The 15,485-nt window shown below is 52.4% G+C and overlaps 1 protein-coding gene across 1 annotated transcript in view; it reads right to left on the reverse strand.

The window, feature by feature from the left end:
- Pdia5 (protein disulfide isomerase family A member 5) overlaps nt 1-15,485 on the reverse strand; it is an 86,743-nt gene that overhangs the window by 54,843 nt on the left and 16,415 nt on the right. Inside the window, exons 2-3 of the mRNA XM_060370318.1 lie at nt 8,660-8,786; nt 6,518-6,605 (exon numbers count right to left, since the gene is read on the reverse strand). Coding sequence (XP_060226301.1) covers nt 6,518-6,605; nt 8,660-8,786 — 215 coding nt within the window. The remainder of the gene's footprint in view (nt 1-6,517; nt 6,606-8,659; nt 8,787-15,485) is intronic.

Consider the following 15,485-nt stretch of genomic DNA (forward strand, 5'->3'; position numbering starts at 1 on the left):
ATATTCCAGCCGTTAGACATTCACACAGCAGCAGTCTCTGGGGAAACTGTTCTGCCAGGTATGGAGGCCACCTGTGGGAAGTGACTTCCTCTCCCACCTGTCGCCATACCTCACCTCCACATATAGACACCAGCATTGCACAGCTGGGCAGGAGCTCCAGAACAGATGGGCTCATTAAACCACCCAGCTCAATTCTCCAAGCAATACCATCAGCAGACGAGCAAAATTGCAGGCACCGATATGAGAGTGAGGTTTTCTGGTTAAGAAAACATGTCTGGCTGGGCGGTGGTGGTGCACGCACTCACGAGGCAGAGGCAGGATCTCTGAGTTTGAGGCCAGCCTGGAGATGCAGGTGGATGAGGATGTCACCCTGCTCCTCCTCACCCAGGCCTCCAGCTTCCCTCTCCTTATAGTGCCAGACATTTGGCCACCTTTGTGACCATTCTTCTAGTCACTGGACTCTGAACAGCAGGGATTGAAGGACTAATGAGGAATGAACAGAGGAAGGGCGTGTGGCAACATCATCACAAGGATGATATAAATGGCCAAGGGTTTGAAGTCTGGGACAAAGAGGTGAGCTGGACAGGATGACAGCACGCGTCAGAAGGCAACCCCACAGCCTCTGGCCTAGACCCTCTCTCCCTATGTGGCCTTCAGTATGCCACACACCCCCATTCTGACAGCAGCTGCTTGTGATGGGTTTACCCTCGACTTTGGGGAGTCTACCGTGAAGCTGAACCGACGAGGCCTGTGAGCCAAACGGCAGCAAATGGGCCACCCTTTCCCGTCCTGAGCTAAGTCCCTGGGAGAGAGGATGATGCTGGGGCTATTATGACACTTTGCTCGTCGTCCATCCGGCTATGTTCTGCTCTGTTCGGCCGTTTCTTTGATCACCTTCCCACCACCAAGTGCGACAACAAACAGTGCAGGAACTTAGCGATGGCTGCCATGTGACCCCCCCCAAGCCCCAGGCCCAGCCTGACAGCCAGCAGGGCCTGAAATCTTCACCAAGTATAGGAAGAAAGAATAGGCTCCCAGGCCAGTCCCCATCTCCAAGTCCTTGCCAGTCCTGCCAACTAGCCCATAGAAGACACTCACAGATGACGCCCCAAAAGCCACTCAGGAGGAAAGCTTCACAGTAAACAATGCGGGTGGTGGAACAGGGAAAACGGGAGCACCCAGCCTATTTCTTCCTCCTTGGGGTGGTCCTGAGGCCTAGCCCAGCTTGTAGTGGAGTAACTGACCCATCTCTATCCCAGGGCTCCTTGCTACAGGCTATATAACCCTCTCCCTTGGCTTATGTGACACTGTCCGAAGGTTCTCTCCTCTCCCCTGCCTGCTACATTCTCTGTGAGAGGGATGGGACACGGAGTGGCTTCTTTTGAGAGGGATGGGACATGGGGTGGCTTCTTTTGAGAGGGATGGGTCATGGGGTGGCTTCTTTTGAGAGGGATGGGACATGGGGTGGCTTCTTTCCTGTCAGAGCACTCCCAGACTCCCTTCTCCCACTGTCTCTCTCCACTTCACTAATGACGTGTGACCACTTGTCTCTGCCTGTTCCCCATCAGCAAGGTTTGCCCCCTGAAGGCAAGGCCTTGCCTCCACTCACAGCTGCTCCTTAGGGTCACCGGAGCAGCCAGCACACCGTGGCATTCGAACAATAACCTGACTGGACAAGGCATTGAATTCATGGAAGTGGAGATGGATGAAAGATGCTATCTCGGAGCTGCTGGGACAAGGGCCCGAACTTCTGGCTTCCTGGGCAGCCCACCAGGTGACAAACCCTGAGGGGGCTCCCTCAGCTCTCTGCCCTCTCCCCAACAATCCTGTCTCTCGGGAGTGTCTGGGTATGCATGTGAGCCAGTGCTAATTGTGGTGCTCAGACAGGAAAAGTCATCAGAGTTCAGGAAGGGAAGAAAATTACCCATGCTCGGGACTTAAAAGGATCTGAGTTGAGAGATTAAGAACAATTAATTGATCCACTGCCTCCCTCCCTCTCTTCCTCCCTCCTGTAGCAGCTCATGACTGAGGCTCCAGGGAAAAGGAGACAAAGGCAGAGAAATGAGCCGCTTTGCCAGAGGTCCCAGAGAGCCAGGCTCTCCTCTGGCTGGCAGGAACCAGCCACCCGTCTGCGGGGAGAGGTATCAAGGCCACACACCAACCCCTCTCTACTTCACTACCGACAAGGAATGAGGAGGGAAAGATCACAGAGGCCTATGTGTGCCCTGTCCCCCATCTCATATCCCCAACTCCAAGAGGGGGAGGGGCTACTAGTTTGGGTGGCTGCTGTGGCGGCAGGGGGAAGGCACTGCGTTGGTTGGATGGCTTAAACTGAGGAGTCAGACCCAGCAGTAGCAGGTGGAGTGAGAGTAAGAGAGAAGGTGATGCAGGCTAGCAGGAGGCATTGCTGGATCTTTCCAAAGCCGTGGCCTGAACCTGTCCTAGGAGATGGCGTGCCGGCTCCATCACCAGAAGGTAGGACCTTCAGTGAAGCCTGAGCTACAAACCAAATAAAGACAAGGTATGGCCAGAAGGTACCGTGAGGAAACAGCTGAAGGGCAGGCTTGGAGCAGCTGAATCTTAAACCTGCTAAGACCTGGGCACGGCAGAGAACTCTTCCATAAAAGGATGCTACACGAACCATCCCCGATTGGCTAGTCTTCTTGGTGCCGACCTCTAGAAGCAGGTGATGAAGCCAGGCAGTGGTGATGCACACCTTTGATCCTAGCACTTGGGAGGCAGAGGCAGGCAGATCTCTAAGAGTTCGAGGCCAGCCTGGTTTACATACTGAGTTCCAGGACAGCTATACAGCAAAACCCTGTTTCAAAAACTGGAAAAGAAAAAAAAAAAAAAAAAAAGAAGTAGGCAATGAGGTGTTATGCGTTAGATGCTGTACTGAGAACCCAGATTGAGAGGAGTGTGGCTTCCACTCCCAGGAGGTACAAGGCCCCTCTCCACATATGTGTCCAGACCCGTGCGTAGGGCAGCAGTTCTCAAGCTGTGGGTCCCGTATCCGATATCCTGCATATCAGATGTTTACATGACGATTCATAACTATAGCAAAATTAGTTATGAGGTAGCAACGAAAATAATTTTATGGTTGTGGGGGTAACCACAATGTGAGAGACTGTATTAAAGGGTCTCAGCGTTAGGAAGGTCGAGAGCCGCTAGTTTAACGCTTTGCTCCTCGGCTGGAACTTATCCCCCAAAAGCACACCAGATGCCAGAGAATATCTGGAGTCACAAAACAAGCATGGCACCTCTCATGGGAGTCTATTTTCTCCCATGGGAAGGAACATTTGCCCCCGCTTAGGCAAGAAGGTGTAAATGTAAAATTCAAATAATTCTTAGAAGAAAACGTTAAGACTTCAAAATACATCCCACCTGCCCTGGCAGGCCCATAATCTTGCATCTGGGGGAGCCATTACTGCTTCAGGGAAATCAAACAGATGGGAAAGGTGAAGGAAGGGAATATGGTTAGGCAGTGGTAGTGCTCTCCAGGAGAAGCAAGCAGCCAGCAGCTGAGGGAGAGTCTGCCCACGGAGCCTATCTGTTCCTAGCTCCAGTTCAACCTCCTAGGTAGCAGTTCCACATAAGGCCCCAGCCAGTGCTAAGCCAGGCCCCAGAGCACTTGGGGGCTACCAACCCCCTCACAGGTGACCCAGTGCACAGCCACCCCAGCCTACCAGGCAGCTGTGGAAGGAGGATCTGGGAGGGAGAGGGAGAAGGAAGAACTGACAAATCCACAGACAGAATCCACGTGCTCAAGGGACAGCCGGGGACTGGGATAAAAGCCAACAGAGGAACACATGAGGATCAGCAGGTGTGCATGCAGAAAGTGCAAGGAAAGAGCCAGGAAGCTAAATAAACGTTAAAGAAATAGCTTTGGGAGAAGAAAGGATCTGGAGTAAAATGCAAAGGAAGAGAATGGAGGGGGACAGAGAACAGCATCTTACCAAGTCAGAGAGGAGAAAGGGACCCAGAATGGGAGGAAGCCCCGCTAACCAGACTCTAGCACTGGAAGGCACATGCCCACCAGACAGCTAAGCACACCAAACTGGCGGCTTTGGGCATTTTCTGGACTAGATGATTTTGAGATGAGAGCAATTTGGAAGGTCCTACTGCACATTTCAAGGATGGTTGGTTACACCATGGTCCAGAAAGGAACGGTGATTTACAAAGGTTCCACGGTCTGAACTTGAAGCCGGGTCTCCTGACCTGTACATATACAAAAACTGATCACACTCCATGGCCAGCCTTCAGTTCACACTGTTCCTGTCATAGCTTCGAGGTACTGGTATTACAGGTATGTGTCACCTCACACTTCTGAAAACAGAACAAAGCATGCTATGGACTGGGGCTGACCCCCACACTCAATAAGCTCTGGGTAGAGGTGGAGGGGAAGGGTCTTCTTCCCCAGAGCCAAGGCGGGAAGTCTAGCTAGACAGACAGAGATGGGAACTTCAGCAGAAAGTTACTGTAGGGTGACCATCTGCTGCCTCATAGCAGCGGGTGAAAGAGCAACACTGGCCCCAGGCCGCCTCCTCCCTCCTCAGGGGACATCAGCAGAAAGCCATGCTCAAACACATCAAGTAATGGGAGGGTCTCATCCCCAAACTCAAGCTGACCTGTAGGCTCCCACGGAGTCCACATGGTCAGTGCTTTCAGGATTCACAGGGTAGGTTCTCAAGAGTAGGAAACAGGACGAGTAGGCAGGATGGCAGGAGCCAGCTCATCCCTTGTCTATCAGTGGCCCCTGAGACCCTGAGTGGTGACTCGGGGTGGCTTACAAGAATCAGAACCCGAGCACTGTCCCTTGGGTTGCCATGGGAAGAGCCAGTTGGCAGTACTTGGCCTCTAATCCCAAGCCCAGACCCAGACATCCAGGCTTTGCCGTAATCTACCTCCTTTGCTATACTACTCTAAAGCTCTTTAACACCTGAGATTGTACTTCCTCTCAGGAGGAGAAATCTGATAATCAGAGGCAGCCACTGGACCAGTCCTGCCTCTTGAACAAGGTGCCTTTTCTAAGCCCCGACCTTCCTCCGCCTTGAGTTTTACCTCCAGCGTATTAGATTCACAGGATTCTCCCGCTGGTGCTAACCCCGGACACCAAGGCTGCAATTTCATCCTAATCTCTAAGCTCATCTCCCTTCACCCACTGACCCTCGGACCCACCAGCTCAGGTATCCTGCCCTGGAGGTTCCACGGGCTCCTCTGGAAACAGGTTGTTCATCCCCACAGGCAGAGGCGATTGGGAGCCCTGGCAGGGAAAGCCAGGGCCCCGTGAGGGGTCTCTGTCCCCCTTGTTGAACCCCACTGCCTCTGCAAAGGCCTCTCCAGGCCTCAGATACTGACTGCCTCGTAGACATGGACGGAGCCTGTTTACAGCACTCCTCACTTGGCAGCGTAAGCCCTGGCTTACGCTTCTCCCTCGCATGCTGAGCTCCTAGAAGGCACGGCTATTCATCTGTGAATCCTCAAAGCACATAGTAAGTGCTTGGTAAAAGCTAATGGATAGACCTGGAGGGAACACATCACTACATCAAAGCTCCTCCGCTCGCTCCTGGCTCCTGTAAGCCTCTTAAGAATGCCCTGCAATAAGGCTCCATCAGCCTGGCAAAACTGTTTGTCATCTTCGGATATGGAAATCCCAAAGCGTCCTGTCCCCTCTGATAGATTTTGTCATTCGTCCAGTCACACAGAGCACTGCTGGTGAAATGGGGGTGACAGAAACACCTGAATGATAGGAGTGCTGTCAAGCCAGCTATCAACTACGGTTAACCCATGGCTAAGACCGCAGTAGCCACCCAGTGAGAAGTCTTTCTGCTCAGCCAGTGTTGGCATGAATCTGGAGACACCAGGCTAGACACATACATCCATGCACACACATGCACACGCCTCCATACAGGACTCTCTTGTGCTATTCTTTTTCTCTTCTGCAGCTTAAAAATCAGTGTGCACCAACACTCCCTTCCGACAGTGATTTAGGACTCAGGCAGAATAGAAAGAAGCTTACTCCTGCATAGGGTTCCCAAACTCACTTAACCTGCACAAGCCTGAGCCAGCCTTGGGGCCAAGGAGGTCTAGTCTGGTGGCCAGCTGATTACACTGTTTGTGCTATAGGCTTGAGAAGGGTCCAGACTAGAGGTGAAGCTCATGGTTCATGGCCATTGCTGCAGACCCACCACAAGCCAACTGCTGGAATCAAGGCTCCCCTCTTTCAACAGGAAAGACTCCCTCTGCCTTACTGCCTTCTGAGAAGATAAATAAAGCAATACACATGGGACATAAGAGAAAGAGAGCTCCAGGAAAATGAGAAAAAGGGGGGCCAGGGAAAATGAGAAATGAGAAAATAGGGGCGGGGAACCAAACCTTCCCTTTGCAAGGCAGGAGTGACTCCACCTCATGTTACCTCAGGGGCCTTTCTATCACAGTCTCTCCTCTGCCCCAGCCACCAGAGGCCCCAAGCACACCCCCGGCCCCCACCAGTGTGCCCCGGATCCCCAATACATACCCACAGTCCACCCAGCAGATGGTACCTTGTCCTTTCACGGCCTGGGCCACAGTGGCCAGTAGCTTGAGATGACTTTCAGCTGCGGCCTCTGTGAAAGAATGGAAGATTAAACATTTGTGTCCAAGGTCTCTAGACCGGGCAGGCTGGGGTGAGCACCAGAAGAGTGCCTCTTTGGTCCGGATGCCAATTTCCGAGTGTCTAGACAGAGCTACTGGAGCAGGATGTCAGCTGTGCCAGTCTGTGATGTCTACTGCAGGGTGGCGACGGCTGCTGTTTGATACTTGGGCCTGGCTGGCTCTTATCATCTCCTCCTTAACCATCCAGTGAACTCACTCAAAGGGCCCATCGGGCAGATCCCGGAGAAAAGAGATCTGCTGCCTTCTCCTGCCCCAAACTCCATGATATAGCCCCAGAGCCAAGCACAAAAAATGATATCTGAATTATGTACCTCTGAGGAGCTCCTCTTCCAGGGTGGAAGTGGGAGCTGTGCGTGAATGGAGGGCATGCTGAGCCTTTCACGCGTGTGAACAATGAGCATCGCTTAAGAAACATGCTAGGAGTCGTTCAGAGGAGGCATTCCCAGGAAATGCCAGCCAGGGCAGCCGGAGGCAGCGAACCACTGAAGCAGGGAAGCCATTGTTCTACTGTGCGCACCACTGGGACGGGGGAGGGTGGTGTAGATGAAGAACAACATGCAACATCCCACCACGGGGAGGAAAGAGCTGCTTGGAAGAATGGGAGGAAGGGGGGAAAAACCCGCTGGTGGCCAGAGTCTGGACAGTAAGCAGCAGGTGACATCACCGCCCAGGCCCTGCCCCCAGCACAGGGAGGGCTGGACTTCCAGTGAACTGAAGGAAGGTAGAGCCAGGTAAGGGGCAAAGCAGTGCTTAACCCCTGCCTCCGTTAGGGACTGTAATTCCATCACTAACCTCAACTTCCCACTCTCCCACTCCACAAGACGTCTGTCTCAGACCCCTGCTGGTTCCAATGCCCCACATGGCAGAGTGAAGCCACTTTTTCCTATGCTCCCTCTGAAGGAGTGAGATGCAGAGATGACATAAGGGACCCGCTCTGCCACCAGGAGCGGCTGGCCTCCAGTGTCATGTCCTCCCATCTCCGGTGACCTCATTTATCAATGGGATACTCCTATCTGACAGCCTTATTCACTGGCCCTGTCCCAGAGAAGGACCACCGGACTCAGCAGCTGACAAGGGGGTTACCCCAAAGTTTCTTCACTGGCAACCAGCCCCGCAACAGGAGTTTACAAGGGGGTTACTCCAAGCCCCAGACTGTAGGAGAGTTTCTCAATTCCCTTTGCCTCAATTTCCCTACCCACAGAAGACCAGGAGCTCACACACTGGGCTCCAACAGGAAAGCAGCAAATGGCAAGAGCAGCCATATGTTGAGAGCCTTCGAGAGGGACACACAGCCAAATCATCCATCAGCCCAGAGTGCCAATGAATGTAGAGGATGAGCTAGCTGCCAAGGGGATCTGTGCCCAGAACGGGCCCAGCCACTGGCTGTTGCTTCTCAGGGACGTAGAAAACTTGGCATCCTCGGGAGGAGCAGAAATACTTAACTCTGCTAGAACCACACTGACAGCCAGCCACTTCCCTTCCCCAAAGTCACTGCCAAGAGCCGAGCAAACTGTCCACTGTACCCTTACCAGCCCAAGGTCAGAGGGGCGGCAGGTGGCTGCTCCAGTCCAGAGAGTTGGCTTCTCACCCCACAGTAGCACAGCCGGGGGGTCAGGCAAGGCCAGGACCACTGGCTCAGGTAAATGTCCACAGGCCTGGGACCAGTTCAGCTGGCAACAGGCCAGCCTGGTAGTTAATCTGCAGCTCCCATGAAGCCTGCCCTGGCAGGGTTGGGCCTGTGGCTGGCAGGGAGCCAAGGTATCCATCCGCCACTCAACATGCTCCTCTCTGCTGGGTTGGCTAAAGGTTCCAAAGCATTCTTCTCACAGGAGGCTCATAAGAAGGAACAGACATATGAACCCCCTCCCCCAACCAGGTTGCAAAACATAACCAAATACCCTATGTAACCTCCAAAGAAAGCAAAACATACTAATGCCCCTCTGGTCCTCTCCCTCGCCGTCCCACCCACCGCACATACCCTGACAGGTCTGGAGGAGCCACTCACCGGATTCCGAGTAAAGCACGAGCACATTATTGCGGGTCCTGAGAAGTTTCTTCAAGTCTTTAGGGTCGGAGATCCTCTCAATGAGTGAAGAGACCTTGGTGGAGGACAGCCAAGCAGGCAGGACCACCTAGAGACCAAGTAGCCAACGCCTATGAGTCTAGCTTCTGGCCCTCTCCCGGTTCCCACGGATGCCCCACCCAAAACGCACGCTTTTTTTTTTTTAATTTAAAACATTTTTATTCATAAAATTTTTCTTAGATGATTTCACACCTGCACACAATGCCTATTGAACACTCCCACCCCTGTCTCCTATAACCTTACCATCTCTGCCCAACACCCCCCAAATCTCTCTCACATATTCACATCTCTTTGATTTCCTGACCCACCAAATTCAACCAGAACATCTTTGTGACCATAGGGTTAGAGCTTTTCCCTTGTAGACTCATCACTTCGTAAAAAAACCTAAAGACCCTGAAACTCATCTCCTGGACTGTATCAGTAGCCAATAACTCAGCAGTAAATGGTAGAGCCTGCTAAACTCTTACTGTAGTGACAATTTTGGAATTTTGGTTTCTTTAAAAACATAGGAATATTACAAGGACATGTTTTCATTTTAATCCCAGGTGAGGGTATATGGGGCTGCTTCGAAGTAGCTGACTATGATTTCCCTCATGCTCCAGCAGAGGCGTGACGTTGCCTGCTGCAGTTTCTGTGATTGTGTGACATCTGGAATTCTGGGGACTTTTCGGTGGGTATGCAAATGGTTTGTTAAGAAGAAACAAACAAAAATAAATTAGAGATACTGACTTCAATGATCAAACTTTCCCCAAGGAACTCGATGACCCTAATCAGCAGGAAGTAGTCTAACTATAACGTTGCCCCCTTTCTGACCCCTGACTTTATTCAGGGATCTCTTTCCTTTCCTCTCTATCTTTTTTTTTTTCTCTCCTATCTAGTGTTAGGGGATTGAAAGGGTGAAAAATGGGTGGAGAAGGAAAGAAGAGCCCACAAAGTAGCAAAGGCCGGCTACACCTTACTCCTTTCATGGCTGATTGTTGACAAGGCCTGTCTTGTGAAAACAAATGTTCTTGCTGGAGGATGAAGCAACACCTCCCCCACCCCAGCACCACACCTACATTTTTACCCCCAGAGGGCCCTCCTGGCCCACGTCCCCCAAGCCCTCTGTGTGAGGTTGTCTGGACTGTTTAAATACATAAACACACTTGTCACCTGTCAAGAAGACCTCTGATACTGATGTGATCAAGGACCACACAAGACAGTTTGAAAACTCCATCCCACCTAGCACTGATGGACAGAACCCACAGGGCAGCATCTCTCTCACATACAGAATGGAATGGATGAGCACAAGACTAAGCTTTTCTCACTCAGCCAAACAATGGCTGAGATCTGGCCAACAGAAAATGAGCCAAGTGGCCGATGGTAAGGGTGGGGGTGGAGGTGGTGGCGTACGCCTTTAATTCCAGCACTTGGGAGGCAGAAGCAGGTGAATCTCTGAGTTAGAGGCCAGCCAGGTGTATAGAGAGAGTTCCAGGATGGCCAGGACTACACAGAGAAACCCTGTCTGGAAAAACCAAGAAACAAACCAAAACCAAACCAAACCAAGCCAAACATCCCCAAGCTCTTAGGAACTGGAGATGCCGGGTGCCTCTGCAGGCACAAAGAATGACTAGAAGCAGAGTGGGAACCGGGGGAAAATAGAAGTAACAAGAAGTTACAAAGTAGGATCCCCCAGGCCAGCTCAGAGGCACCTGAATACTTCCCGGCTAATGCTGACAAAAAGGAGATTCTACAAACAGCAGCTCCACCCTCGACAGACCAGAGACAAAAGCCTCCTCACTGCGTAGACTGGAGAGCACTGCCTTCAGAGTTCTCAGAAGGACGCCACTGTACACCCAGCCACACTACCTGTCAACCAGGAGGGGTTCTTCACACGAGCTGAAGATGCCTCAGATGTCCTAAGTGTGCCACCAACGCACTCTTTCCCAGAATTATGGGAACCCATGCTCTTACATGACAAGAAATATAGAATGCCTGTCAGGGAACCGAAGCCACAAAGAATCCGAACCCAGCATTGGGAGAGGCAAGGTCTGTTTCCACGTTGATGGCGAGGAGCGGGGCCCAGGTGTCAGCAGGGGTGATGGTTTGCATAGGAATGGCCTCCATAGGCTTATGTATTTGAATGCTCGGTCATTAGGGAATGGAGTTAACTTGACAGGGATTACGGGATGTGGCCTTTTGGAGTAGGTGTGGCCTTGCTGGAAGAAGTGTGCCACTGGGGGTGGGCTTTGAGGTGTCAGAAGCTCAAGCCAGGCCCAGCGTTTCCCTCTCTTCCTGCTGCCTGCTGATCTGGATATAGAACTCACAGCTCCTCTCCAGCGCCATGTCTGCTTGCCGACATGCTTCCCGCCATGACAACATGGACTGAACCTCTGCACTGTAAGCCAGTCCTAAATTAGATGTTCCCCTTTGTAAGAGTTGCGGTGGTTGTGGTGTCTCTTCATGAAAATGGAACGCTGGCCCAGACAGCAGGCTACAAAGCAACCAGCTCCTACAAGGACAGAGGTTGTGGAGCAAAGCCATGGACACAGAGGCAACTAGAGACCACGTGATAGCTTCTTCCACGTCGAGAGGAGTTTGAATTTCTTCCAGAAACATGCCAACAAGTAATTTAAATTTCTTATGTGTCCCATGCCAGTCAGGCAGGCCATCTCCTCTTTGAGCTGTGTGTACGCTTCACTCCTCAAAAGCTAAGGTGGCCAGCAAGAGCACTCAACCTTACAGAGGCCCAGTGACTCACTGTGCCAGCAGGATGGTAATGCCTCCCTGGTGGCACCGCTGTGACAGATGGGGGAACTTCTCGAATGTGCTTTGCAAAGACATAAAGCGTTCTACGAGTGTAACATCCAATACCTACCGCCAGCTCAACAGGGGGAAGAGAGGGAAACGTGACCATATCCCATTGATGTCCAGAGAGGAAAACCTCCCAGGAAGGGTCAGGACCCACTGCTCTGGGCAGAGCATCTCCAAAGCTCACAAGGACGTTCCTTCAGTGTAGACTACCACATGTCATCCCACTGCTCCCAGCGGGGCTTATGCACTGAATACTCAAAGTCCGTGGCTCAGCGTCCATGGCGGTGTTAGAGAAACAACTGGACGGTGTGTTGGAGAAACATGGCCACTTGCTGTTCTGCTTTTCATCCTCAGAGAATACAGTCAGGAAACATAGCTTCCCTGGGCAGGAACACTCCCTTCCAGGTCAACCACCCTGGGTCTGGCAGGCACCTGCCAAGCAGCGGAAGTGCTACTGGTCTCACTGACATAGCATCCATCATGGAAGCCATAGGAATCCCAATCTCCCATGTACTCTGACTTCTTTAGATAAATCCAGACAGTCCCTTAGGTCATTCTTCCACATACCCTGGCTTCCTTTATATAAAGCCAGACAAGTCCCTTAGGGCATCTAACTAAGGGCCACCTGAGATAAACATGGCACCTTCCAGCCAGCCACTAAAGCCTCTCGCCCAATGTTTACTGACGCAGTAGAGAGTTAAGCTTCTCTGGAAATACCCTGAGCAAATTGACTTTGCCTGAAATCCACCACACAAGAAGCTCGGGTTGGCGCTGGCGATTCCTTTCTGTAGGCTTACATAGACAGCTCTGGGAGGGCCTGAATTTCCCAGCTTTACTGGGTCCTTACCCCTACCTAAGAGCTTTGGAGGGTAAGGTACCCCGGCCAGTCCTCAGGAGTGCTTGATAAGCTTACAAATTACACCTGGCCTACAGATGTCACACAGAGAGTCATTGGTGGCTTTAAGAGGTCCAGAAAGGGCCATGAAATCCAGGGAGGCTGCTGCACAATGATTATCCTGAATGGGGCTGAGGAGGAAGGCAGGTGGTTGGGTCCCTGCCGGCCCAGAACTTGACGGTGGCCATCCAGGGAGTATCAGATGGACAACAGACTCCTCTTCCAAGAACCTCAGAGCTGGCAGCAGGAGTAGAGGAAACAGCCAGACGATTGACCAGGTAAGAGAAAAAGGTCCATCTCCAACGACCATTCACAAGAAGAGTCTAAAACGGCTCCAAGGATGGAACTGCAGCCAAACATGAGAGACGGACCGGCAGTGGAGGCAGCTTTTTTTCCCTTGGACTGAAGAAGATGGCAGTGGGCTAAGGATTTCTGGGGTGGTGGCCAACAGACATGTGAAAAAGCACCCATGAACAACACGTGTCCTCCAAGCTAGAAGAGCAGTGAGACAACTGAAGCCTCCCTGATATAGAGCCAGAGCGGGGACAAGAAAGAAGGGCCCGGCCCAGGAAGAAGGGTGGTGTTAAGAGCAGCCCAGGTGTGAGAGAGACACACAAGCCAGATTGAGTGGGAAGAGGCTGGGAAAAGACAAAGGCTGTGACAGTCTCTGGGGACATTTGAGAGCATTTTGGAGGGAAGGAAGGCCTGTAAGCCAGGGTACTGAACAATTTTACCCAGGGCAGAGCTGGGTAGAAGATGTGGCAAACAGATATTGTTGGCTAGAGGGTCCCCACAGAATACAGGGAACCTTCGGGTGTCTGCAGGCACAGAAGACTCGGGATGTGCCGAGAGGCAGGCTGTTAAAGCCCGACAGAAAGAAAGCCCAACCAGAATGGCCAGACCAGAGAGAATGGCACAAGCTAAGACTTCTAGGTAGAAAACGCTGGAAGGCAGGTGGGTCCTGAGACCTCACCCTCACAAGCACCCACAGAGGCAGTAGAGAAGGAAGCCCCCCTCCTGCCCGGTCAGCCTCCCTTTCCTCCACCTACTTCACATTCCATTTTCTCCTCTGCTTCCCTCTGTTAACCCTTCTAGCAGGCCCCTTCCTTTTTCTGACTCAAAGTTGCAGTGGGTGAGCCTGGACCAGCTTGCCCAGAGCCACCGGCGGACTCCACTCCTTAAGTTACAACCCTCAAACCTGCCTGACAGCAATATTCACAGCCACAACAGCGGTGTTTCTGGTGAGCAAATTATCTGCTCCTCCACCATGCCCAGGGCGGAAAAGGCGGTATTGGAGTGCTCCCAAAGCCAGCCGATTCCCAGCCAGCCCTGGACAGTTCCTGTGCTTGGCAAACCTTTACACTGGCAGTCAGGAACTCCAGAGCAGGAGGGCAGAAAAGATGACCAGCTGCTCACAACACACTCTCCCCTGCCCCTATTGGGCTGAGACCCATAAAATACTTCCCAGCTACAACCTGATGGAGATGAGTGTTCCCCCTTTTCTTCTACAAAGGAGATGACCCCCCACACACATATACCCAGAGTCAGATTCTACTTATACCAGAAAAACATCAACCCACCTCATCAGAGATTGGAGTCTGCTCTAATCACCAGCCCCCTTCCACCACCGCCTAACCCCTTCAGCAGAATGCAAGGCTTCCTTCCTGGCCCTGGGAAACCTCATCATGGCATCATGGCTGGCTAGGTCAAGTGCAGGAGAGCAGACTCCTTCATCTGCTGTGTCTCTGAACGGCTCTCCTATCTACACAGCTGCTCATCTCCCTGCACACAGTTCATCACCAACACAGCCCTCCCTCTGCCATCTTTTAGTCACCCCTGGGGAAGAGCCTCGACTCTGGGGTCAGACGGACATGGCACGAGTCCAGTTACCACCATTTATGAGACCCTAGGCTTGACACTAGACTGCTGAGTGTCATCTCTCCACCCAGAAGGACGGAGGATAATGTCCACACTCAACTGGTGGCTTGGTTCATTATTAAATGAGGGAGGAGGAGGACACGAACCTAATGTGATCCTTGGCAGACAGAAGCACGTAACAACTGCTAATTGCCTCTGAGTACTAATAACGAGCAAGGACAACAGCAACCGGGGACCACCTCTTCCTCCCGGAGGCCTCGCCTGCAATCAGGCTGAGCCACAGGTCCAGGCAGGAAGGCATGCACACGTACGCACATTCAGCGCCACAAAACCTGGCATCTTCAGCCGTCTGTGCAGCGACCTGCGGTAGAGGTCACACAGCACATTTAGAACCCTGCCAGCTCCGTGAGCCTGGCGGCCGGTTTACGGCTAGGATAGCCCAGCAGGTGGCTCCTTGTGCCCTTCTACAGATAGAGGAGGACCAGAGCTAGGATAACCCAGCTTGTGGGTACAGAAGATGGAGAAGGACCAGAGCTTAGGCGACCAAGGACGTGTGGCAGATAAGCAGCAGGCCCAGGGCTTCCAATCGTTTGTGACACCCGGAGCCCAGAGCGGTAGATGTCTTTCCACTGTCTCTTTCCACTCACAGGCCTCTGGCCTAATTGGCCACATAGAAAGGGAGCCACTTCCTAGCAACAGAAACGAGTGGTCAGGGAGGCCCAGCAGGAGTTTACACCGACACCCTGCTTTTTCCACAAGTCCAAGGGTACTAACGTTGGACAGGAGGCAGTCACCCCAGATATGTCCCCAGCAGGGCCCGTGTGCTATGCACTCCCCGCTGCCTGGTGCCCACGCCCCATCTCACAGCATACACAAACCCCTTTCTCTCCACTGAGCCATCCAGCGGTACCACCAAAACAACCAGGGACAGCAATGCTCCTCACCCCCTCCATCTAAAACAAACGAACAAACAAACAAACAATCTCTGTCTCTGTGGCATGTGCCAGCACCCTCCCATCCCCTGTAACTGGCAGTGGCTGTCATCACAGATTCACCATCCTCTGCGAGTCCCAGAGACAGTCAATTACGTAAAAGCGGCTTGCAGGAGAAGGAGGATCTGGGGGTAGAAGTTTAACATTTAGGAGGAAGGGTGGAGGTGGGACTCGAGCCTTTTCTCTCCGT

Source organism: Meriones unguiculatus, chromosome 17 (assembly GCF_030254825.1).
Source record: "Meriones unguiculatus strain TT.TT164.6M chromosome 17, Bangor_MerUng_6.1, whole genome shotgun sequence".
Taxonomy (NCBI): domain Eukaryota; kingdom Metazoa; phylum Chordata; class Mammalia; order Rodentia; family Muridae; genus Meriones; species Meriones unguiculatus.